This window comes from Halichoeres trimaculatus, unplaced genomic scaffold (genome assembly GCF_033239565.1).
Source record: "Halichoeres trimaculatus isolate MK-OKI-2021-1 unplaced genomic scaffold, fHalTri1.1 fHalTri1_scaffold_15, whole genome shotgun sequence".
Lineage (NCBI taxonomy): Eukaryota > Metazoa > Chordata > Actinopteri > Labriformes > Labridae > Halichoeres > Halichoeres trimaculatus.
The window spans coordinates 9,225,228-9,251,738 of NW_027437193.1; the positions used below are offsets into that span (position 1 = coordinate 9,225,228).

Sequence of the window (26,511 nt, forward strand, 5' to 3'; positions counted from 1 at the left end):
GTATTCTTATTTCTAGTAGCTAGTTTGCAGTATTTTTTGCTACAAGAAATGTTAGTGTTCGATTCCTTTGGTCACAACCTAGCCAGAGTTTCAGGGAGCACCCCTGGGTGTGCAGAGCCACACCTCCACGCCCCGTTACCGCAGCAGCAGCAGCATTAGCAGCCTTGGTGGTGCGATCATGTGACGCCTGCATTTCCGACACAACAATACAGCACCGTATCGGTCTGCATTCACTCTCCCCTCTCTCCCCCTCCACGCCTCGCTCTCGGTATGGCGGACGGCGAGAGGTCCCCCTTACTATCAGATCTAGGAGAAGGTACTCTTGGAACCGGCGGGGTGTCTCCGGGTGCGGCACCCTACGGTGTGCCCAACAAACCACAGAGTGAGTAACCATGGAGCTCTCTCCTCCACCTTACTCCAGCCTGATTTAGCCTAGCTTACATTAGCATCCACTGACTGGGCATTCTTGTTAGCCTGGTTGCAAGATGTGTTTTAGCCTGCCGTGATTGTTTTATTTGGGTAAACTGTAAATCTCAAAAGAATCAATCTCTAAGCTTCTCCAGCTGAATAAAATATGCTGTTTGGAGACATGTCGTGAAGCAGAGAATGAGGGGAGTTAGCGTTGTGCTGTCAAGCTAACCTAGCAACCGCTTTATTAGCCTGGTAGCTAGCTCTTCTTAGCACCGGTGTTCTGTCAAGTTTGGCTGCTTCGTCACAAAATGCTACCGGGAGCAGGTGCTATCTGTTCGCGCGTTTTATCTATACATTTTGATCAGAAACCGAGATGAATGTCAAGTCAGAAAAGGGCAGGTAGGTTTTGGCATCTGTTTGTAATATGTTGTTTATAAATTCAGTGGAAGCTAATCTTAATTAATGAAAAATCTTCATTCAGTCATTGCTGTAATACAGATGCTATGTTGCATCGTAAATCACTCGATTTGCGTTTCCAGAATGCGGAAATTTCGTTTTCGATTACAAAACATCGAAAAAGGTCTATTACAAAACATTTTTCAAGTATATCACGAAAAACATTTGTCTGTAGACTGCCAAACTATGAAATTTAGAGCAGAGTGGCTGTGCGCATGCGGAGAGGTACTTGGTTGTACATATCGATAAGGAAGCACTGTTCGATATAACACCGGCTAACAACCTACAAAACCTAAGCCCAGCAGCATTTAGATGATGTTTTCTTTTGGGTTTTAGCTTGAGCTGATTTATGTGTTGAAGCACTGAATGCTGCACACCAGCAGTCCTGATTTGTAAGGCTTAGCCAGCTACCATCTGAGAAACACCTGATATGATTGACTGATGGGAAATCCGTTATGGAGGCTGCTGAGGGATCCGCCAACACAGAGCTTGGACCAATGACAACCCACTTTGGGAGGGACTGCTTTTAATGTATTGATGTTAAAGGCTACTCATTGTGATCTGTTCTCACAACTTGTTCTAAATAGTTAATCATCCTGCATACGAGAAATGTAGAGCAGTGTGTTCTGTATTTAGCAATAGATTTCTAGATTAATCTGTCTCATTTATGAACTCATTCTTACTCTGATTTCTCTCCCTCTCTCACAAGACTCTTATTGGGTGAGACCAACCCTGCTCCACATTCCGGGAGAGTTTTTCTACCAAAGCTCCTTTCTGTTGAACTCGAGACCAAATCTTATTATCTTGTTAATCACAATGTTGAGGTTACTTGTCATGGGTATTGAGTTTTTTTTTTCTCAGCCCAGCATTACACAACTCTTGTGACTGGGTTTCTGTTACATTTTATTCACTGTGTTTTCTTTTCTTGTCTCCCCCCCATGTGCAGGCTTCCCTCCTTTCCCCAGCCCCACCCAGCCCTCGGTGCTCCTCGGGGAAGACCCTCCACCCTACTCCCCTCTCACTTCTCCAGAGAGTGGCAGCGCTCCTGTCATCAGCTGCAGAGTGTGTCAGAGCCTGATCTCTGTGGAGGGCAAGATCCACCAGCATGTGGTGAAGTGTGGGGTTTGCAATGAAGCTACGGTAGGTTTTAGTAGAATCAATGCTGCTAGATTTAACACACATATAGAACGTTTACATACAGTAACACCTGTGTTCTATTGCTTTACCAGTATCTTGTGTTTAGGGGATGTGTCACACAAATTTGAAAGACTTAAAAAATGAAATAAAATAACCCTGAATCTATACTCACGTTACATTAGTAATACCAAGTTATAGGATACAAGTCTCAAAGATTTATGGAAACTTAAGAAATCAATACAGTGAAGATACAGGCTCCAGAACCAGGCACAAACTTGCACACATTTGAATTGAAATCAGCTAATTCAAGAAAGGATGCATATTACTGGATACATGTTTTTTTGTTTTTAATTAATGAAACACAAATGACAAAATTGACCAGCAGATCCACACCCACATTGTTGACTAATACAGAGCAATGTGCACCTGGTATCTGACTATGAAGATTGCATGAGAAATGACAAAGGAGTTTTGTTTATTTGGGGATTCAAAAGTTTGGTAGCTAGGTGGAGGTTTCAATCAGCTGGTTCAGCATCAGTGAGTCAGAAAGTAAATTCTAGGTTTCGTTTTTTTTATTTTTTTTTCTAAATTATTATTTTTATTTTTTTGTCATTTCTTCTAGTTGCAGGTTAAAATTTAGCAAAACGCTTACAGTTTTATTATCCATATTACTTGGCATAATCCACCAAACTCACAGTAAGGTCATTAACAGTCCTGATGATCTTTTGAAAACTTTGAGAGTTGTTTACTTTCTTTTTATTTAGTTTTTTAATGTTATTTGTTTAATTTACAATGACAATGCATATCAATTGATGAGCTAGCCAAAGGGCTAGTTTTCATCTGTAGTCCCCCACCCAGATGTTAAAGTAGGCAACCTAAAAAGCACAAGATAAGATAAAACAAAGCACAAAAATGTATGGGGAGTCCGTTTTTAGAAAAGAAATCACACCCCAAAGTTAAACATTACAACTGACTTTGACTCTTGACTTGAACTCAGTGCAGCTGAGCATCACATTATCTGTTGTATCTTACTACACCTGATTAGTTACAAGAAACTTTTTATTTAGAGTTAGAGGTAAAAAAACAAAACAAAACAGTAAGTAACCATAGATAAGAAGCACATGCAAGAAAAACAGGAAACTACATTAAGTGAATGTTCAATTCATGCGAGGCATGAAGGCTGACTAACTGTAACAATCAAGAAGGCCAATTTGATTTGCAGAAACCAAGTTGGTTTCGCCACATGGTGCTCATTCAGTTAGATATTAAGTAAGTGTGTTAAATATTTTTTTTCAAAATCAGATTGCCTTAAAGTTTTAACAAAAGGGCCAACATCTCTGTCCAGACTAAGTGAACTCCTGAAGAAAAACTGATGCCAAAAAGTTATCAAATGAATCACCTCATTGTTATTTTTCCTCTGTAATAAAACAAGTAACTGAACTCATTTGAAAGCGAAACAAACAAAGTCTCCCATTGCTACCTCTAAATAAATTGTTTCTTGTAACTAATCAGGTGTAGTAAGATATAACAGATAATGTGATGCTCAGCTGCATCATGTTTAAATCACAAGAGTCAAATTCAGTTGTTTAATTTTAATTATCTCTTTGAAGAAATGGGCCCTCAGAGAAACAGCGATAAGGATCCAAGTTTGAAAGAGGAGAGTTGTGCTGCTGGACTGACAGATTTACAGGTTTCAGGGGCTCACCATTAGTGCATCATGAGCTCTGTGGATCAGAGCACAGATGGAGGGAGAAATAAAAAAACATGCCCAGATGTACATATGTGAGTTGTGAGCAATTTACAGATGGAGGGAACATATGCACAGGAAGATGTCCTGTGAGGAAGTAAAACTGTTACTGCTCGTCTATAAAAAGATACAGAGGAGTTTACAGTGGGACCGGAGTTAGTCTATAAACACACATCCTTCACATCAGAGGCTTTTATCAGATAGATGTATTTTAAGAGCCCCTGATCCATAGATCCATAGTTGAAGATAGGCAGGATGCAAACTATATTATGAGACAGCTCTTATTATTTCTTTAAAGTGATTTAGCCTGATGCTCTGGGCCTGTTTAGGTGTTAATGGCCCACTCTTGTTTGTGTCACCCCGACTCGTTAATTAGCCTGATGAATGAGACACATTGTGACAAAACAGTTTCTTCACACCCGGCTTTAATTTGACAGTCATAGAGGGATGACAGTCCATTGAGATGGTGCAAATAAACAATTTAAATGCTCATTTCCCTGCCACTAATTGAAATAGTAAAAAGAGGAGACGGTCTTAATCACAGTTGATGGTTACAATCATGAGGCAGAGGAGCTAATGGCAGTAATACAGGATGGGCTGAAGGAATGATGATGTAGTTAGACTTCAGAATGACTCTGTTAATCTCAAATAACATAAGGGTGGATGATAGGAAAAATACCATCCTTTTAACTGGAAATTTAGACTTAAAAAATGCATTTGGGGGGCCAGCCTGTGTCCTTTTACCTGTATCTACATAGTCTGCTCCTGCATGAGCTTGAGTTTAGCTGCAAAACAACAAACAAAGAAGCTTAAGCTTGTTGAAAAAAACAGGAAAATTCTGCAAATTGTGTTGTTACCTTTCCTTGTCTTCTATGCCAGACTGTAATTCTGCGCCCATTTATGCAATTACTTGAAAACAGACCGTAGGTCAGAATTTGTTGTTTTCTTGCCAGTCTTATCCTGTTCTCGAGCCTGCTGTGTAGATTTAACTTGCTACTTTGGATTAGACATTTTGCAGAAGTCTTCATAATTCTTTACTTTAAGTTTTATTTTAAACTGATGTGTTTATTTAAGGATGTGGGCCACTGGGATTTTAAAGCGCTGGTTTATTGTGTCAGGCTCCCTAAGTCTTATTTCCCCCTCTGCAGTAATCCAGCTGCTGGGTCTGTGCATGCATTTGATTATGAATTAAGGATGTTCCTGTTCTCATTCAATTAGACCAGGGGTTTTCAGCCCACAAACAGCAAAATAGCTGTACCAGGGGGAAGCTAGACCTGCCAGGGGAATACAACGATAGGCCAATCCAAAAAGAGACAAAAACGAATAAATGAGGCCCAAGATATTTTATTCACCTAACTGAAAAGAAATCAGACCACTTTTGCACACATAATACTGTGTTTCCTTAAATGAATCGACTGCAACTGATTATGTTGTCCTGTCCTAGGGCGTATCCAGACCTGGACTGTTTGGTCCACTTTAAACGTCCACTTTGCAGACTTTTTATGCAGGTGTGAATAGACACAAACGAACCCAGGTGCGGACCAAACAACCGGACCGAGGCCCACTTTTTGAGGTGGTCTCGGTCCGCTTCCAAGCGAACTCTGGTGCGGTTCGTGGTTCTCCGGTGCAGGTCTGAATACAAACCAAGGTCCATCCGAACTTACTACAGGATACATGCGCCTTTTGGGCCTATAAAGCCACCATAAACTAACCGTCTTTGGTTCATACCTGATCCTCCGTCTTCTGTTTAGCCACGCTGTTCTTAGCATGTTGTGGGTCAGGACACGCAGAGCATAGCGTCTCCTTGCTGCGTGCATTCGTCTTCGCTGTTCCAAAATTTGAAACCATGTTGTTAAGCCTTCTTTGAAGGAGCTGCTCTTGAAACTGAAAATGATTTTGCAGCTCTAATAAGAGCACAAACACACATGTTTACCTCCATTTCCGGGTCTGTATTCTGTGTGCCGCCCTTTGTCAGTGCTGTTAAATGAGAGCACCGATATTACACACGTGGAGGTGTTTACAGAATATAGTCCACTTGCAAGAAGTACAATCTGAATACGAACCGCACCAAATGAAAAAAATAAAGTTCGCTTTTGGTCCAGACCAAACAAGTGGACCAAAGGATTTTTCTGGTCTGAATACAGCCTTAATCACTTCAGGCATCATGTGGCAACAAAAAGTGTAAAAAAAATAAACAAAAAAAAACAGTTTTCTGATTGCATGTTTTTGTGTAGAATTCATAAAGAATTTATCTGAGATGTTTGATATCACTATTTTTAGACCAATACCAGTGCTAACTCTGTGTTAACTCTTCCTGGTTCATTCATATTGTCTGAACAGGACCTGGCACACATTTGCAGTGGTTTCAAACAACAGCAATCTAGCGCCAACTATTGGCAAGGAGGACTTACTCAACACAAGGTTGTTTTGCTTTGAGTATTGGCAGCTGGTATTGGCAGCTTTCTGGGTACCAATACCTTGAAATAAGGCTGGTATCAACCCGATACTGATATCTGGTATTAGTACTCAACCATCCCTAGAATTTATATAACTTAAGAAGAATGGATGAGGAATGTAAATTGTTGCATGGTCTTGTAAGGCACAACCCTCCTATCAGTGTTTCATGACTCCCCAGGGGGTCCTGACCCCCACTTTGTGAACCACTGGACTAAACCAATTAATGTCAGTGCCAGAACCAGAAATAGTAAAGAAAATTGATAATATTTTTATGACTTTAGATTTGACATGGCAGTCATGTTTTCATCAGTGGTAGCCACATGCCAGTATTGCTGTATTTGGTTAACTTGACTGGAGCAATGTATAACAAGCACAGGCATGCTAACGTTAAACTGAAAAGGAACCGAAGGCTGGTGGTTCTAGCTCTGCTACGGTTAGCCACACTCAGGAAACCAGTTTGAGGCAGTTTGATCCCATGTCTAGCCATGTTTAATAAATTTTGCTCATATTGACTGTTTTCTGGAGACAGTTGGATTTTGAATTTCCGTTTAAACAACAACGGAGAGAAGTAGAGAACTCCAAGTTTAATGATTACCTGATGAACAACTTTTCCTGGAGGTGCAGACACAGACAAGACTCCCACAGCTTCTTTAAGTGAAACTGATCAAGGAGCAGGAAACTCACAGGACTCCATCTGATCTGGTTAGTCAGAGTTTAATGATGCGGAGGAGAGAGCCATCAGCAGGACAGGCGGCAGGATGTGCTTTTAAGCCCAGAGGAAAGGTGTCTGACTCCTGCAGGTGTGCTTGTGTGAAACTCAGATTAAAGTTTCTGTTCTCTCTGTGAGCTCTAATCATGTCCCTGACTACTGATTCTGTCTCTGTACCATGTGACTCAGTGGGAGGATACAAAATAGACTGAACAGCCTCTTCGGTGAAGGAATTACAATTAAACTGATACACGTTTTTTTTATTGGTCTTAGACTTTTTATCATTGTGTTAAAACCGAACAGCCATCTTTAATGTTGATACGTGGAAAGATGTCATCACACATTTCTGCCTTTGCATCATTGCTTCTGTGAAGATGTTATGGATAGCCAAGGCTCATTAATGTATGTGGGGAGCAAAGGCTAGCCGCTGTGGTCTGATCTAATATGAGAGTCACAGGAGCTTAAACTTCTGAAGAAAAAGTTAATCCTGGCTCTTATGGGAAGGTGTCAGAACTTACAGGGCCTCACAAATGATGTGTGTGGGGCTGAATAGTCGCAGACTGGCCTTGGTACCCATACTGACCCATGCTTACTGTAGAAGACACCAACAGTGTGTGCAAGTATCAAAACTGCAGCACCAAGCAATAGGAGGGCATCCTTGCAGTACAAGACACAAAGTTTAAGGAGTTGTCTGAGTCTCACAACTCTTTAGATCTCAGTCCAACTCAGCATCTGTGCGGTCTGCTCCACCCACACCTCACAACTTACAGGACTTAAAGGATCTATCGCCTCCGTCTTGGTTCCAGATACCGCAGCTCAGCTTTAAAGGTTTAGTGGAGCCCATGTCCTGTCAGCTTAGGGTTGTTTTGGCTCTATAGAAATGTTATGTAGCTTGTGTACCCTTACACAGAAAACAATAGAAATCTCAAAGTATACCACAGAAGCATAGGGCCCCATCTCATCAGCAACCTTAAAACTTTACAGCCAGCTGTCCTCAAAGCCTTTTTCTGTGTTTCCCTCTGACACACTTCTGAACAAACGAGCTGCTGTTGGAGGAAGGCCTCTGGAAGGATGCTGCTCTCATTTCCTTTCCTATTAAATGATTGCAAAGAGTAAGCACTTAATGCTGCCGTTAATTACCCAAACCTATTAATTTTACTCCACAAATGTAATTAGATGTCTGATTTTTTTTTTCCATTCACAACCAACAAGCAGCTGAACTGGCAGATACAATCATCAAGTCTAGAGATTTTTCACCAGAGAGTGCAACAGAGCCACTTCTAAAACTCCCTGCACACTTAGTGATGTGCGGATCGAAACTGAAATATTGATACTTCCGATGCCAGCTTTCTGTGCTCTAACATATCAATACTTTTGATACTTCCGTCATTTGATGTCATGTAAATCATTAACAGAAACACAGTGAAAAGTAACCAAACTTTTGAGAACTTATCTAAATGAAACGCCGTTCGGTGGGACCTACTTTTTCTTTCGCCTGGGCAAGTGCATAATGCGTTGGCGCATTCACTCAGTCTCAGCCCGTAGTCTGCAGTTTGCATGGGACATAATGTCGAAGTGCCAAACAGCCAAGACACTGTTTGTGATATTTGTAGAGCATTGTAGCTGTTGGAGTTCTAATTAAAAGAAATGATTATGAAATGAGTAACAAAATAAATACATGCTTCAATAAATAGCTGCATGAGTTTGTTTGGAGTAATAATATGTGTATCAAAGAGATAATCTCACATGGGCAGAAAAGCCTAGATTTATTCAGATAAGGTTGCCTAAAGAATTTATCATTTACAGTGGATTACAAACACCAGGTGTCATTGAATTACACAGAACAATTGCAATAAAACAGTCATGTTTAGTTAAGAAAAATACATGCTATAAAAGATGAATGAAAATGACAATTGATCTTTGAAATATATCTGTTACAATTTACAATCTGTCTAATTTGCTTTAACTGTTGAATGAATAATTAAAAATGTAGACATTGACAAAGTTGTGCAAATACTGTGGCATTTTTTATTCAATTAAATATGTATTGGCGATTTCAATTTAGTAATATGATTTGAAATAGGGAAGCACCGATCCGATCCTGGTATCGGCCCTGATACAGCCCGTTAAAGCTGGATCGGGTATCAGTGGGGAAGGATCGGTCCAAACTATGATTTAGTCTACAGGGTGAAAAATGTAAATCAGTCAATACCCAAAGCCCAGTTATCAGTATCTGTATCGGGACCAGAAAAGTTGGATTGGTGTGTCTCTAACTTGAAATATACTGTTTTTTTAGATTTACCAGACATATTACATGGACTTACACAAAATATTGGTATTAGATTGGAATCGCTGATACCAGCCTGAATTTAACTTAGTTGCAGATCAGGAAGGAAATTGGTGGTACTGAACATAGCATTGGTTAAACTCATGTCCATCAAGAATAGTTGCCTTGTTATGCCCTCCTATTCTAATACCCTGTTACTTTTCCCCTCCTCCTGGGTCTCTCTGTCTCCCTCCGCAGCCCATTAAGAACGCCCCAGCAGGGAAAAAGTACGTTCGCTGCCCCTGCAACTGTCTGCTCATCTGCAAAGTCACTTCCCAGAGGATCGCCTGTCCACGGCCATATTGGTAAGAAATACTTCTCCAAGTGTGTGTGTGTGTATATCCGCTGTGAGACAACTAGAACACTGTGTGTCTGCATGAGAGTCAAATGAAGCAGAGGAAACCAGGTGCGATGGGAGCAGCAGTTCCTCAATTAAGGCTGTGCTCCCAGTGCAGTTTACATGCAGTGCTCAGCGAGCCAGATGAGGAAATAACAGCCTCATTAAAGCAGCCACATCATGCGTTTCACCTCGGCTATAAAGAAGATAAGAGTCTGTATGGGTGATGATATATGGTACAGTATGTTTTGTATTCTATGCTGAGTGAAATGTATTCAAAAACTGAAATGGAAAGAAAATTTAGCAGGTGAGTGCTTCAAATGTTCACTACACCCCTGCGGAGTAAATACTAACCAAATCCACGCCTGCAGGTTGAAGCGTAATATAAAAACCAGACAGCTGAATGAGCACAAGAGCTTCTGAGCAATGAAGTAAAAGTAAAACCTGGAAGCGCTCCAGGAGTCATTGTAAAAGTCTCTTGTGTAGCGTTTTGAATCTTCCTGTTCAGAAAGAAAACATCACTGAAAAATATTGAAATACAGTTTGGAAAGTAAAGTTTCAGTGTCCATCTGTCAGAAAATGAAGTAAACAGAAATCCATGGAAGACTACTAACAGGTCAGGCTGATGCCAAAGTGTTTGAATTTGTGTCTTTAAAAAAACAGGCTGATGTCAGTCACAGAAAATGACTTTGGCAGCTCATCTGAACATCATGCTGCTGCAGCCTGGTGGAATTGGTGCGACAGATAAGACTCCTTGTTTATGCCTAGGGCGAAAAATTTGCAAGTGCAACATTTTTAGCCATCATGTTTTTTTGGGGGAGGGGTAATTTTCTGCTAGTACACATGCTAAACGTGTGAAATCTAAGATCACAAAATCTCATGACATGAAGTTTTGAAACATACAACTCACTGCCAGTTTCAGTGCAAATGGGATAACTTGATTAACTTAAAGTTGAAATCAAATACTTTTTGACTCTTCAAAAAAGTGTTGCAAACTTCTTTTGTGCTAAAAAGTTTGAGGAGATTCTCTGTGTCTGCAGAAGTAGCAGGAACTTTTTTGTCCATCACCCACTTGTTGTGTTCTGCATTTTTGCATCAGTGGGAACTGGTGACCTTCCCTGCTTTATTAAACTTGACCAAAGGTTATCCATTCATTCCTCCAAGCACATTTCCTTGAATTAAAATACTCCAGAGTTTACGTTCCCTCTCGCTGTTTTGCATCAAAGCCAGACATGCTGACTAAAGCAGACACTTCTCTTTGCTGCTGTCTGATCAGTTATTCCAGATGACTGTGTTCGACTCAGGAACTGGACGAACTGAGGCTATCCACACTTGAATTTGTCATAAATATCTGAAAGTGACCCCAAGTGTCTGACTTGTGTGTCTTTCAGTAAGAGGATAATTAATCTCGGCCCCGTTCATCCTGGTCCTGCCAGTCCTGACCCCCAGCCAGCCGGAGCCCGCGTCTCCTGTGGACACTGCAGCAACACCTTCCTGGTAACACCAACTTTCTAAAGCAAACACTTTAACTTCTTATTTCATTTTCACATGCAGAATATTTGGAATCTACACAGTTTTAATTTTCAGCAACTGTCTGGTTTTGGGGAAATTTGTTTCTTTTTGTGAGACTTGGATTAAACAATGAGTTTCACTTCTGTCTGCCAATGTCTGTTTGCTGGGAAGCCAGGCACAGACTAGAAACAAGAGGAAACAGCTTGCCCAGCTCAGTCCCAAAGAAACAAACACCAAAACTTTTAGAGTCAGTGATGAACTCATTATGAACTTAGCACAAAAGTAAGGCAGTTTGTGTAAGCCGTATGTCTTTTTAAGACTTCAATCATACAAATAAAAATCAGTGGCACAATAAGATGTTCGGCATTGGCAGAGAAGATTTGGCAACTCTTTTATTGACACAACCCTTGAAGAAGACTTTTAAATAGTGATTAAAAAGATCAACTTAATGGAGAAAAAGTCAGGTTTTCTTATAGACTTCTGTGCAATTACACTTCTTATTCCAAACACGTATGGTCGCCCCCTGCTGGTGATTTAAAAAATGGTTTGGGTTCCTTTAGATCTATTTGAGTTTCTGGCACAGATTGTGGAATTTAACTCTGCTGTGCCAGGAAAGAGACCCAAAAACCCTGTTTATGAATGGTTTATGTTTCCCTATGCAAAGCAGCTGAAATAAAACTGCTCTGGCATTGATCTTTTTTGGCTTCGCAGCAAAGCTTTTGTAATTTGTGGCTGAAATATCTTGTGACAGTTTCAGTAGGCCTGAGGTTTTTGTTGTGAAATGTTCTGTAACATGGCCAGCGCAGTGAGTTATTGAGGAGCTAAAACCTCTTAGCACCAGGCCAAGAAAATGTTGAGTTACTGGAGCAGATCAATAACCCTATCAGCTCTCTGCTGATATATTGGAACCATTTTGTGCAAAAGGGGAAGTGAAATTTAACTTACTGCCCTCTTAACAATGTGTGGGACAGGTAAAGATGGTTTGGATATATGGTGAGAGAAAGGAGGGCGGCGGAGTCAGAGACAGGAGAATAGAGTGCTAAAAGAGGCGAGATGGATGGTTGGGGCTGTTTAGCATTCAGTCGGACCTTTCCTACCTGCTTGAAGACAGGCTGAATGAAAATACAAATCTGTGCCCTGGGTGGCGTTGCAGTGATCCTTTTGTCGCAGATCTGGTGATAATGTCCTCTGTGCTTCACATACAGAGTGTCCCTATCAGAACATGAAGAATGTACAACGTGCAGTGTATTCTGCTCTGCGGAGTATACAAATATATCACACTGCTGTGTTAGAGAAGGAATAAATGTCGACTCCCTCAGAGAAAACTATTTTTCTTTCTCAATTTTTGGATGGCGTGCAGCGTCTGTTGGCAGGGGCAGAATGGTTGTGCGGACTCTTTTAAAATATATGATCGATTCAAGCAGCAGCAGCAAAGCGTTTGTCTTTCAGTGCAGAATTTAGTGTTTAGTCATGCACCGCCGCCATGTGATATTTAGAAGTACCAGCTCAGTGAGTGCAGATTCACATATGTATCAAGTGTGTGTAATGAGTTATCAACAAATCCATCAGAGCTTAGAAGAAAAATGTATCAACAGCAGATAATTAGGGTTTCTTATGGAGCAAGATTACCATACATTGACTCGTTTCCGGTCCTATAAACATATTATTGTTGTGTTGTGAATTTGGATCAATGATTCTGATTGACAAGAAAAAAAATGCTTTATCTCCCTTAAAAGAAGCATAATGGGCTTTTTCACTTTTCTGAAGATGTCAATTTGACTCTAACAACAACAACAAAGGGTGACTCATGACACGATTCAATCTGGGATTCTTGGCCTCTGATGTCATGTTACAACAATACTGTATCAGTCAATGAATTGCTTAACAATTATGTAACCTTTAACTATAATACCAGATAAACTGAACATTACAAAAGTGCAGGATTACAGTATTTTAGTGTTACTGAGATGTGACGATGTTCATGACTTTTCTGACAACTGTAACTTAGACTTGCGGCTGAAATACACCAGATGCATCTGCAGTGCGTCTCCGTTTCGTTACGGCAAACTGATCAAAAAAGTTTCACTCAAATCAAATGTGTCAACTTACACTGGATCCATTCTGTTGCAGTACGACTGCCTGGCTGGTCCATCATGCTGCAGGTCATACGCAGCCATCCTGTTTTTGATGGACACGAAGCTGTGACGCATAGATTCAGCAAAGGGAAAGATCAAGAGGGACAGGAAGTCGTGACCAGAAACTACCTTAAAACACCCAATGACTTTGAAAATAAAACAGACCAGGTCAAAATCTGTTCGTATTTTGCTTGACTACGATGCTAAACAGACATAATAACCAAAGCCAGACCAGGAGTCAACAGGTTTGAGGTTTTACAGCCCAACTTGAATGAACAGAGACTTATTAATGGAGAGGGAAGCATGGGAACTTCTCAGTCTGTGACTCTAGCTTTCTTTCGGTCATACGGCTTGTCGGAATGAAAACGCAGCCGGTGTGAGTTGACAAATGTAGTCATTACGCAACAGAACGGAGTCAGTGTTTCATTACGTGGTGCTACGCTATGTAGTGTTTCACTACATGGTGTTACACTGTATGGTGTTTTGCTACACGGCGCAACGCAGTCGCACTGCAGATGTATCGGGTGTACTTCAGGCGTCAGACTTCGTGAATCTTAACAGACAATGTTCAAAACTGTAGACAGTATATATATATAAAAGTATAAAATTAATACAAAGAGCTAGCTGACAAATATTCACATGAGGTATTGCAGTGACTAAAATAGCTGCTGTTTGGGATATATTAAAAACTTGAGTGGTAGACCTGAACAGTAACAGATATACAAGGAAAACATTGCAGAAATATTAAGAAAGAAAATACTGCGTTTGACAAGTTACGACCCTATGTTCAAGAAACTAGTATAAAAAAAAACAAACATCATCAAAATGTTAATCTTTAAGTAGAGATTGAGATATTTTGAATGTAACTTTATTGATATTTCATTTTGTACAGCTGTCTGAATAAAAACTCTCATGTTGAGTTTTTTGCTGAGCTTGAAGGTCACGTGTGTCTCTCTTTGTAATTTCAGTGGACAGAGTTCACAGACCGGACGCTGGCCAGGTGCCCACACTGCAGGAAAGTGTAAGTAGCTATAAACACTTCATCCATTAAACCCCTTCACTGTCACTTCACTTTTATGTACAATGTAGTTTTACATTCTCAGACTTTAAGATGCAGCTTTCACTCAGCGCAACCTGCCGAAAGTCAGCAGTAAAGGCTTCAGGGTCTTTCTAAAGGACAGAGGACAAACACACACACTCACACTTAGGTGGCCTGTTCGTGTGACTTTGCCTCTGACCTCAAATGCTACAACACATTTTTCTCTAGGGACTAAGAGTGTTAACATGTGTCTCATAACATCATGAGGTTTCTGATCAGTTGGGTTTTAACTCCTGGATTTTCCATGACTTGTTCCTGTGTCACTGTCTCAATAAGCTGCTTAACATCGTTAGCTGTATTCACAAGACTTTGAGGGATCGTACATCAGCAAGCATAACCAATAGGTTCTTGTTACTTTACAAGATATTTAAATAATTTTTAACCACGCTTCCCATAACGCAACAGGGCTCCTACTAAAAGTTCATTTAAGAAATAGTAGTAGGAAGTGCGCTGTTGGAGATCTGTGATGGCTGAGTCTGTTTAGCTGCTTTAGTAATGGGAGTGCTGACTGTTTACAAGGCTGCAGAAAATGAAAAATTATTTAAACATTCGCCAGCACACAGGTTTTCATTCTGTCGGCTGGTTGTTGGATAAGCTAATCATTAATATCACAGCTGTGTGTAAAATGAAATGACAAAGTACCCGCTGTGATAAAAACTTCAGCATGACTCGGGGGCCCAATCTCAATCTCCCCCCTAGAGCCTAAACTGAACACACACAGACTTTAATGGCATCAGACTTTCAGTGCATGAGTGCATTAGTCTATGAGCACTTCAGATGGTGGCAGTTTCATGATCATCACATGTTGCTTGGGAACAAAGTGCACCTTTAAATAGTTAGAAAACTACTCTACGAAGGCGCTATTGAAAACAGTTAGCTGCATAACTTAAATGTTACAAAATACTGCTTCATTTTCAAGCCTTTTTTAATGAAGTGCAGGGCTGGACAGTTTCATCCCTGAACCCTGCGTGTGTCCTTCAGAAAAGTCATAAAAAGTGCATAATCAGGTGTGGTAAAGTTTGTACCTGATGTTGTGACAGCGGGACAGCGTGAAGCACTCACACCTAGAGGAGCTCACCTCAAAGTCTGCGTGTCCTTTACTGAGGAAATTTAAATCATTTACAAAGTGCTTAAAGGATAAGTTCGGTTCATACAGCTTTTACATTGTTTATAGAATGAAGTAGAACAAAATACTCACCCAGAAGGCTTTCCTGATCCAAGCAGTGCTTCGGGAGATATTTAGATCCAAAATCGTGCAGCAGACGTCCGTATAATGGGATCCATCGGGGCATAGACAGCGCCGCTCCTAAAACTGCATTAATCGTCCAAAAACTCATGTTTTTCACCAAAATTCCATCATGGTCCGCTCCGGGTTAGTCCTCTGCTACAGTCTGTGTCAGTCCAGACAGCGCTGTGTGGCTGTAATGACCTCTGAACTGACGAAGACTTTGTTTATGATTGCCCCTCTGCGCGTCGTCATGTAGCCTGCCGTCTTCCCCTGAAACAATGAGCTGCACTGCGCATGCGCAGAGGGGCAATCGTAAACAAAGTCTTCGTCAGTTCAGAGGTCAGTACAGCCACACAGCACTGTCTGGAGTGACACAGACTGCAGCAGAGGACTAACTTGGAGTGGACCATGATGGAATATTGGTGAAAAACACGAGTTTTTGGACGATTAATGCAGTTTTAGGAGCGGCGCTGTCTCTGCCCAGATGGATCCCATTATACGGACGTCCACTGCACAATTTTGGATCTAAATATCTCCCAAAGCACTGCTTGGATCAGGAAAGCCTTCTGGGTGAGTATTTTGTTCTACTTCATTCTATAAACAATGTAAAAGCTGTATGAACCGAACTTGTCCTTTAGTTAAGAAAAGTCCCCCAAAAAGGTTAAGACTACGAGAACCAGAGGTAAAAGAAGTAAGGCAAAGAAAGAAACGGTAACAAAGATAAAAATCATAGAAATAATAGAAAAAAAAAGATGAAAGTTATGATTATTCTAATAAATGTTGAAATAACAATGGTAATATAAAGTTTTACTATAAAAGTTGGAAATAATGACAATATTTATAGATACAACAATAAAATAAAACAGAGTCAGAAAATGTTGAAGAGAATAAAAGTATCAGGTCGGGGCGCAGATGGCAGAGCGGTTTGAGTTGCCCCCCATGAGGTTCCCCTTCAAGCAGGTGGCCTGGGTTTGAATCCAACCTGTGGCCTCTTTCCTGCATGTCATTTCCCACTCTGTTTCCTGATCTATTCACTTCCCTTTCCTCTCATTAAAGGCATTAAAGTAACATAAAGTGACAAAAAAAAACAGATAATAAAAAAGTAAGAATCAGACAAAAAGGCAACAAGAAGATGACATCTCATATGAGTGAGTTGGTAAAAATTCTTGAGTGTTGTATCTTTTTTTCTATTAATATAAATTTCTGCTCTCTGTTGTTCTTGCAGGTCCTCCATCGGTCAGAGGTATCCCAGGAGGCGGAGTTTGTGGTGTTTTCTACTCTGCTTGCTATTCGTCATCTCCACTGCAGGGCTGATAGTGAGTTGACCTCCTCAGACACCTCACTCAGGTCCCAGAGATAAAGACCTGTTGTCAAGAAACAACAAGAGAGAGGTGTAATTCTATACAATCTCTCTTATAGCTGTCGCTTATTTAACACAGAAAGGGTGTGAAACTCACAGCTTCTCCCAGCCTGAGAGAAACACGTCAAACTGAACCCTCTTTGACTCGAAGCAGAGTTCAGGCTGCTACAGCGGCTTCAACACCCACTGGAGAGCACAACGCCTTATATAAACCCTGTAAAGTTTTGACCTTTTGTCTCCTTTATTCTATTTTTACAGGGCTCACAGCAGAGTGCATTAGATAATTCAGTTGTGTCTCATTTCTAATGGTTGAAGTAGAAGTCAAACAGCTAAATAAGTATCACAAGTTTGCATATAGGAATAGAAAAAAGTCTAAAAGTAGACCTGAGTTCATCCAAGAGTGGCTGCAATCTCCTCCACAAACAGCAGAGGGTGCAAGATGAGCGCTAAACGGCGCCTCACAGTATCTGCACACTGGACGATGGAGGATGATTACGTGCCTGCCAGCTTGGAGAGCAGTAAGCAATGTGCTCAGAATAAATATGCAGTGTTGACAACATTGCATAACGCTGGTGTGGTGGCAATTAATGTCTCAACATAAGAGCTGGCCGTGTTTTATATAAACTGTGTTTTTAATTAAAGGAACGACCCAAGAGCACAGGTTTTGACTGTTAAATCTCAAGGCCACATCAATAAGCTCCACTGGCGACAAACCAAGGGGTGTATTTCTGCAGAAGTAGGAAGTAATGGGAGTCTGGAGCAGTGGTTTTACAGAACATAGAGGTGGTGAAGGATTGAGGGCAGTGCTGCACATTCATCACTACAGCAGCTGTGGTGCATCCCCAGCTTAGCAGCAGGAGCTAAAAGATGCCAGTTAAAGCGTAATGGTCCCTGTGAGCAGCCGGAGTCATTAAAACGACACATCGCTTACTGAAGAAGAAGGCTGAGTCTCATTTAAGACCGAGGTGCACATTTCTTTTAAGTGTTTTTTTTTTCCTCCATTATGCTGGACCTATTTTCAAGGGGTCAGATTTGTCATGCTTTTCTTTTGAGGCAAATCAAAAACTTACTTTTAACAAACACAAAGACTTTTCTGTTAGCGAGGTTTATTAAACTTTGGGGTTTATAATAGAAGACATAAATCACCCAAGCCAAGTGTGGCTCATCAAGACGATCTCTGGGCGCAGAGACAGAAAAGAATGATCGCATCACAACAAAACAAAAATGCTTCCCTAATGAGTTTTCCTAATTTCTCTTTGACTTTTTAAACCCACATCATCTTCGCTCCACTGAAATGACTTTGAAACACAAATTCCTATTTCCATATTCTCCCAAAAATCCCTGTGGGTTCTCTCAAAGTCACTTTTACCATCTCCATTAAATAATTTTCTTCTGAGCAGCTGCACACTCAATACTTGATGGGGAAGCTATTTTCCCTCTTGCCCCTCAGTCATTCTCTAACACTGAACTAGTACGCGTCTATGAAAATACGTGCAGTTTAAATGGTGAAAATCAGCTTCCCTGCATCTGTCTGGTGCAGGTGGATTTATCATGGATTACAGATGTGGAACGTCTCTTAACAAAGTTGCATTAAAGAGGTGATGTGATGTGTTTGTAGAAAATCAGACTACTTGATCTTCTATCGTTAAGAATTTCTGGGTGCTGGTAGGATTTTGCAGTTTTGGACAATCTAAATGGGTCACACCATGAATGCATAAAACATTTCCCAGCCTAATTGTAGCCTTAGCGCCTGGACTCATTATAATCGTTGCAGCTCTGAGAAGATGTTCATAAATCCGACTCTTTGAGCAGCATCTGATTCTCTAAACCCTCGTCTGTTGTGTCGTCTCTCTTCAGGCTGGAACGTGGGTGCAGGCTCAGACCTACCAGGGGATCTACGCCTCCTGGGCCGTGCTGCTGCTCCTGGTGGTCGTCACCATGGCTCGGGCTTTCTACTGGGCCTGCATGAGGGTCAGCCAGCCCCTCCAGAACTTCACATAGAGCCCCTTTCAAACTCCTCTGCACCATGTTCCTTATCCGCCAGGCAGGAGGAAAGATGGCTTTAAAGAAAAACAACAAAAAAAACAAACAGAATATTTATTGAAGTCCAACTCCAGAAAGAAAAGTTCTCCTCCTCCTGTCCCTTCCCTTTTAGTCAAACGTGTTTCTCAAACTGGACGCCGATGGCTGCGACTGCTATATATCTATTGGTAATTATGACGACGCGTATAGCCTAATGTACTGTTTATCTGTTCTAATCTCATGGCCAGTGTGGGGTTCATTTTAACACCATGACAAATTGTCTTCTTCTCTTTCCCCCTGTGCTCTTCATATATTTTTTATTTGGTCTTTGGCACATCTATTGCACTCTTATAACTCCTGAGACGAGGGCTGAAAGTTAAGTCTTAGACTTGAATACCACCCTTATTTTTATCAACACTCTTCAATCCTAATTTGACTTAAAGTTTAGTAAAAAGCATTTAAAACTTTTTCAAACTTAAAAACAAATTATTTTTTGACAGTGGCAACGAAGTCAGATTTAAAAATTGATGCCAGTAGAATATTAGCTCAGCTGGAGGGACATCTGCTTCCTTTTGTGAATCGAAAGATCAAATGTGTGTTGGAATGTGTCTGAAAAATTGAATTCAGCACTACGTGAAGGTAGGCTATGATGTCTCTGAACTTAATGTTTATGCTGAATTATCCCCTGGGACTGACTTTGATCCAAAGCAGCTTGAAAGCCTTAAAAGGAGGTGTGATAGAAGGATTCAACACACACACACACGCACACAGAGCCAATCATACACACACATACACATCAACATGAATGCATACCGGCACACAACAAAAGAAGGATGCTTTTTTTTTTTTCCAGAGTTGCAACAGCTCAGAAACCAGTTTGTCAAAGGCACTCAGCCTCTCTCTTCAAAGACAAACTTGCAAACAGATTTTCTCCGTACTTTCGTCCTTAGTGCAGTGGAGGAAGAAGTGACATGCACGCTTCTTTGCATGAAAGCTGGATAAATGAAATGGTCAGATGAGAGCAGAACCACATGGTAATCTTCTTTTTCCTTGATCCAAACTGTGGCCAACAGGTTTACCTTTTAAAACTTTTTCTCTTATTGATTTTCCTATTATACCTTAATGCAATCCTCAAAATCATGTAGAATAATCTTCCAGCCTGGTTTCAAAAAGCAGGTTTATGATTCTGAAACGTCGATATGCTTTGACCTCGGTTCATCCTCTGCTCAGCTTTTTGAAACAGACCAAAACACCAAACAGAAACACGAAAGCTTTTTTGATATTTACCTTCTTATACCCACAAAATCCGGAGTATAAGGTGTTTTTTGTTGCTGTTTGTTGTGTTGGTTGTAAGTTTTCATCAAACAGACTTTTTACAAACACGTCTCCGAGGAGGACCGAGTTGAACTTCCAGGCCTGTTTTGCCAACTGCAGCTTATTCTGTGAATTCATCATACAGCAGGCGTATAAATACAGCACTTGAGGCTTTTACAACCCCAGAGAGCAACCATAACAGTTTGGGATGTACATGCTAAAAGCTTTTAAAGCACCAATAGCTCATCTTTTGGTGTTTTTATTTGCAGTGGGGACCATTTTTGGTGGAAATAGTCTGTTTTTTTGTCGTTGAAAATGGAGGCTGAACTTTCTCATTGCTTGACTGCAGACGGAGCGTTCCTCTTTAAGGCCAGTGGAGTTTTTGTAAATGAGAAAAGCCTGATGCCAGTCAGAATAGGTCAGTAACAAACAAACACTACACTTGACATTCTCTAAAGTCTCACGATGACTTCTCTGTGGTTCTGAATGTGGTTATATTTCTTTTATGAATTACATATTTTTTTGTTTTGATTGTAAATATATTTGTTGTTTATGTACAATGGAAGTGACTAAGCGAATTATGTTGCACTCAGTTCTTAACACTACTGCTGTGATCGCTACAGACGTTTTATTTCTTGTTTTTAAGAAGGTTATTTTTGCAAATCTTCACCTGTTACATATTTAATGATTTGTTGAACTACTAACCTAATAAGCCTCCGGACCCGCATTGGCGTCCAAATCTTAACCACAATCACAGACACATCAACATAACCACATTCCCAAGCAGCTACATTAACATCTCCGAAACACATACACAAACACACACACACACTCAGCACCTTATACAGTAGTGAGAAACACTGCATACACCAAGTAGGATGAGATGAAGTTACCTTACTAGACTGAACTAAAGTCACATGCAGTTAGTATGGACGTGTCATGTTATTTATTATACATGCTGTGAAAAAAAGCCACTACAGAAAATAAGTCATCCATTCAGTCCTAAAATCTTATTTATTGTTAGAAATTAAAAATAAAGTCTGGTATGGAGTGAGATCGTTTTCCTAACTTCAGAACTAGACCAAAGAAAATCCTTTATTACCCAATGACTGAAATCAATTCAATGATCTGCTAGATAAAAGTAATAGATGATGTATTAAATTTTGAGCCTCTGATGAGAACAAGTTTGAAAAGATTGTAGGACGACTTATTTTGGGTGTATTAAGAATTAACACAAAGACAGTTTTTGCCTAAAGAAATCAAGGACGAAATTAAACGGATTTTCACCCGATAAACACTATGTGTCCATTTAAGGTTACAAAGTTTGACCAAATAAGCTATTATTTCTTGATAAGTGAATTTAGGCAGCACCTGAAATCTTGCAAATGTTCACAGTATGAGAATAAGTATCACTTTTGCAGGACTTCAAGGGCTGTTGTGGGATCCAGAAATTTAGATCAAACATGCATCCACCTTGTGTGGACACCTCTAGTTGTATCTCAGTCTCAGCAGGTTTCCACCTGTGGCTATTCTGGACAAATGTTAGTAAATTCAGTTGGCTACTTGAGATCAAACACATCGCAAAAACTTACTTTATGTTTTTCTCAATACACCAGAAGTAGACCTTTTTTCTGCAGTTGAGTGATCATGTTTTATCCATGACTGCAAATGAAATGAATCATGTTAATGCCAATAATCAAGAACCTGGCTGATGCTCTTTTCAGAGTTTGTTTACACACAAATAAAGACATGATGATGTACAAAACAGCTAATGAGAGTCGCTTTTTTATTTGCCATCACAGGATCTTTGGTGGATCAGGAAGAGCTTGAGATATTTATGGTATAAAACCTGTAATTTCATGATGCAATATGTTGAGTCAAAGCCTGCTGGGGAAGAACTTGAAGGTCAAACTGTTGCATCATAAATATTATAAGTGAGCTTGAGATATTAAGCGTGAAGAGCACTTCTCTTTTTCCTTACTTTGTATGCTACTTTAGACCCCCGTCTGTGCCAGGGAGCTCAAAGTACCAACCTTTTTCTATGCTATCATGTTTTCATCTGAATCCATAACTGAAACGCCAAGTTTTGACCCTTGATAGATAACTTGTTACTTTAAGCAAAGTATTGCAGTGTTGCTGAATTACTCTGAAATAAATGATACCTTTGTTCAGTTAATTAATTACTCTCAATTTGCTTTGAATGAAGTTAATTTCTTTATATATTCTATTTAGTTAATTTCACCCACCCACTGATTGACCCATTTTTATTTGGACTGCTTTCTGCTGGTCCTATTCAGTTAGCAAGCCTGTAAAATAATTTATTTTTCCTAATTATTTCTGGGTAGCTCAGTTTAAACTGAAATATAAACAAACTGTTCCACTCTTGTCCATTTCATTTAATTTCAGTCATTAGTTAATCATCTATTCCATCCTGAAATTAACATTCACCAATTGGACCAACTACCACAGTCCAGCAGTTTAAAGTGATCATAGTAGACTAATTTATTCTTATCTGACAGTTGCTGATGTAATTAGGTTTGACCCCTTTTTTATTTCTTTCAGTACAGTATCTTATTTTAACATGTAGTCATCATTTACTATCTGCTAGATTTTGGCTAGCTATAACAGCAAGCTAGCTATCTGAACTAAATTCACTTCTAGCAACCACAGCATGCTAAAAGGTATGTATAAAACTTTAAATTAACTTGAGTTGTGTGTGACTAAGCTTACCATTTAAACTTTTAACTCTCAGGAGTTTCAGTGAATTGTTTGAACACTGATTCCTCTCACGGCAGTGTTCGGGATTTAAGCTACCGATTTAAACCAAATCCATTACTTTTAGCTAACTATCTTAGACAAAATTTTATTCAGTGTTTACAAGAGCTAGCTTATAAGCTTTTAGCTAACTTTAGATGTACTTGCAGAAATATTCAGCTGTAGTTAGATTAGGCTCATTAGTTTAATTTCATATCTACTATTCTTAGTTGACCAACATATTTTAGCTAGTAGTTTGAGCTATTTATTCATTGCTTTCAGCTAACTATTTCAAGACTATTTACATTTGGACTGTGACATTTATTCTGTCCTCACTGTTTAACCGATATAACATAATGATATTCTATAAGCTAACCACATTTTTAACTTGGGTTACACCTTGAATAGTTTTGTAAAGAACCTAGTTTCAGTATGCATACCTTTAAGCTGGGCTAACACTCTGAAACTTTTCAATGCTAACTCTTTAGCTTAGTATTTGACTTTAGTTTAGGACTCTACTCTTTTGGCTGTGCTTAGCTAATCATTTCATACAGACACTGTGCCATTACAGGCTAAGGTTTAGCACACCACTTTTGCTAGCTCTACATTTTAACCAGTAGTACAACTTCTGATAGATAAAACGACATTTTTTTTTTTTTTATCTCTTATACATCTTGGATCACTTGGTGGTATTATTATGTTATTTCCTTCAGTAAAATCAGAGTTTAGAGTTTTGTTTTAGCACTTTGAGCAGGGAGCTGTTATTTTTCTCTACCTGCCCTGTTCTCAGAAGGCCCTTTAGCCAGAAAAGTAGTTTGGATTTAGTTGATATTCTTTATTCTCTTTATGGTTTTGATTCATGTTTGAGAGTTGAAGCTATTACATTTTCTTGCTATTATTCTGAGTTTTTTTTCCCCACTGTAATAAGATGATGACATTATTCCTTTACCATTCACGTTATCTGTACCAGGGCCGTCTTAACAATATCAGGGGTCCCTGGGCAAGTCAGGACTTTGGGGCCCCTTACATGCTGACTTTTGTCAACAACCAAAAAAAAAAACAAATTTATAAATAAAAACCTTTATAGTCTTCCTGTGGGGACCCCTAAATTTGTAGGGGCAGGCAGGCCCTGGGCAACTGCCTACTGTGCCCTTAAGTTAAGATGTTAACAAGCTCTCTGAAATACTGGTCCAAATGTGTATGAAAAACTAAATTCATACTAATTTTCTAACCAATATATATATATATATATATATATATATATATATATATATATATATATATATATATATATATATATATAGGAGTATATATAAGGGTCTCTGTTTTGAAATCATTTTCTAGTCTTTCTCAAATCCATACATACCATGAAACCCAGACTTATAAAGGTTTGTGTATTCAGTATATTGTCTGTCTCTTGAGTGGGCTCTGAAATATTTGTAACTGAGACTTTATATTAAAGGCGTCATCCACTCCGTTAATTGGGATAAATCCTTGTTATTAAAATGAGTGAACCTAAACCATTCCTCTTTTCTTTGAACCTGGGTGACTCCAATTTTCTAACCACTTATTTCAAGCTTTATGCTAAAGCCTAATTAGTTTTTATCTCGTAGAAAGAGTGGCATCGCCCCTTGGTTTTAATTCCCACAAATTGTTGGATTGAAGCCCTTCTTTTTCTCACACGTCTCCTGCCGGCCTCTTGAGTTTCATGCGGATATATTTTTTGCCTGGACACAAAGAGATGGAGGGATTAAGGACACTGAGAAACCTTTCAGAAACCACAGCTCCCTGGAGAGCAGGACAAACGAGGGAGGCTGAGAGACCAGAGAGTGGAGGAGAAAAAGGGAAGAAAAGGGAAGAAAAGAGAAGCCTTGGAAGCGAGGAAGACAATTAGTCTCATAACCTTCTGGCTTTAAAAAGAGAGAGAACTTTAGCATGCTTTTATTCTGGTGAGACAAACACATCCTCCTGGTGCTTTGGGTCTGTTTTATTGTTGTTTTATTGAGTTAATTTTTCATTCATAATATTATACAGCTTCCCCTCCTCAGGGAACTTGGCTGTCTCTTCTGTTCTCTCCTTCCCATCTTGATAGTTTTCCCTTGCGATACTTCAGTGACAATTCAGCTGTAGCGAGGTTTGTAAGATGATATAAGGCAGGAGGGAGAAAGAAAATCTCATTCAGGATGAATTTTTGTCTACTTCTACATCATGCTGGTCAACACTGCTTTCAATTTACCTTGTAAAACAGCGACTGTGTCTGCTAAATTAGATTTTATTTCAGTGGAGGAGCCTTGTTCTCATTGCCAGTAAGGCTGAAAGAAATGGTTTTCTTGAGGAGAGGTTTTTTAAAAACATAATGACTTCAGCCTCTGAAAATGGAGAAAAAATCAGTGTTTGAACAGAGGCAGATTTACAGCATCTACATCTGACAAGTCTCCTTTTCCTTTGATTGATATGTGTTTGTGATGCCGAGATTCAGACACTTGGGGAAACATCACAAACAGAGGAATGTGATAATCAGAATTTTGGCTCGAAGCAGAGTCTCTTTGTTTTTTGTTATCTGAAAACATCTCAGGTTGGTCATGGTAGCAGCAGCCTGAGAAAGTCGACCCAGACATCCCAGAAACTTTCCTGCTCCTCTTGGGGTTCCCATGACAGATTGGATATATAACCACTCCAGAGTGCTCGGGGTGCACAGGCCCTGAAAACCTCTAAAAGGGAGGCGTCCAAATGACATCCTAATGAACTGCCTGAACCACCTCAACTGGCTCTTGACCCTATCTCTGAGGCTGAGGAGAAAATGGTTTCGGCCACTTGTATCTGGGATCACAGTCTTCCTGTCACTACCCATAGCTCCTGGACACAGGTGAAGGCTGGAACATAGATCGACAGGTAAATCGAAAGCCTTACCCCCTTTTAACCACGACAACTGGACTTAACTGGACCCACATTACTGCTGACATAGCTCAAACACGAGTGAGGATCCAATTTCAAACTCTAAAACACAAGTAGAGAATACAAATCCCCAAACACTAGTAAGAGACTGCCAAAATCTCCAAATATGTGTGATCACTGGTGGTAAATTATAATGTGGTGGCATAAAAGTGTTATTTAAATGAACACAGAGACATATCAACCAGAGCACAGCACAAGACGGCTACCCAGTCTATGCAGTTAAAGTCTATTCACACTTTTATTGGACATCAGATGACATCTATAGAGACCCTCCTCAGATTTCCTCAGCCTCGCCCTGATAATATTTTTTTTTCCTGTGATTACATTGAATGAAAGTTTATACACTTGTTATTGCCTCGTAATCTGCTTGTAATGTTCCACAACGCACCAGAAGTCATTACGAAAGCCACGTTATTTCTCTCAACGTCGTTAAAACCCACAGAAACCGTCCAAAGATTCAAAATGTGACTGAGTTTGGGGGAGATGTGGGTGAAATGATCCACAAAACAAGAAACTGCGCGGACAAGAATATTTCTATTAGATGTAATGGTG

At 39.9% G+C, this 26,511-nt stretch overlaps 1 protein-coding gene across 1 annotated transcript; it reads left to right on the forward strand.

The window, feature by feature from the left end:
- The first annotated feature begins 144 nt into the window (after nt 1-144).
- On the forward strand, nt 145-22,015 carry pip4p1a (phosphatidylinositol-4,5-bisphosphate 4-phosphatase 1a). Its single transcript, XM_074689275.1, has 7 exons — nt 145-382; nt 1,814-2,007; nt 9,442-9,548; nt 10,972-11,077; nt 14,196-14,248; nt 16,780-16,870; nt 18,772-22,015. Exons 1-7 carry the CDS (start codon nt 271-273, stop codon nt 18,913-18,915), a joined length of 807 nt encoding a protein of 268 aa, XP_074545376.1. The 5' UTR covers nt 145-270; the 3' UTR covers nt 18,916-22,015.
- The last annotated feature ends 4,496 nt before the right edge of the window (nt 22,016-26,511 follow it).

Bases quoted from the DNA above. Each gene is read 5' to 3' on its own strand.
- pip4p1a (XM_074689275.1), top strand. From the start codon at position 271: ATGGCGGACGGCGAGAGGTCCCCCTTACTATCAGATCTAGGAGAAGGT. The intron at 2,008-9,441 runs GTAGGTTTTAGT...CTCCCTCCGCAG, and splicing joins GGGTTTGCAATGAAGCTACG to CCCATTAAGAACGCCCCAGC. The intron at 11,078-14,195 runs GTAACACCAACT...TTGTAATTTCAG, and splicing joins ACTGCAGCAACACCTTCCTG to TGGACAGAGTTCACAGACCG.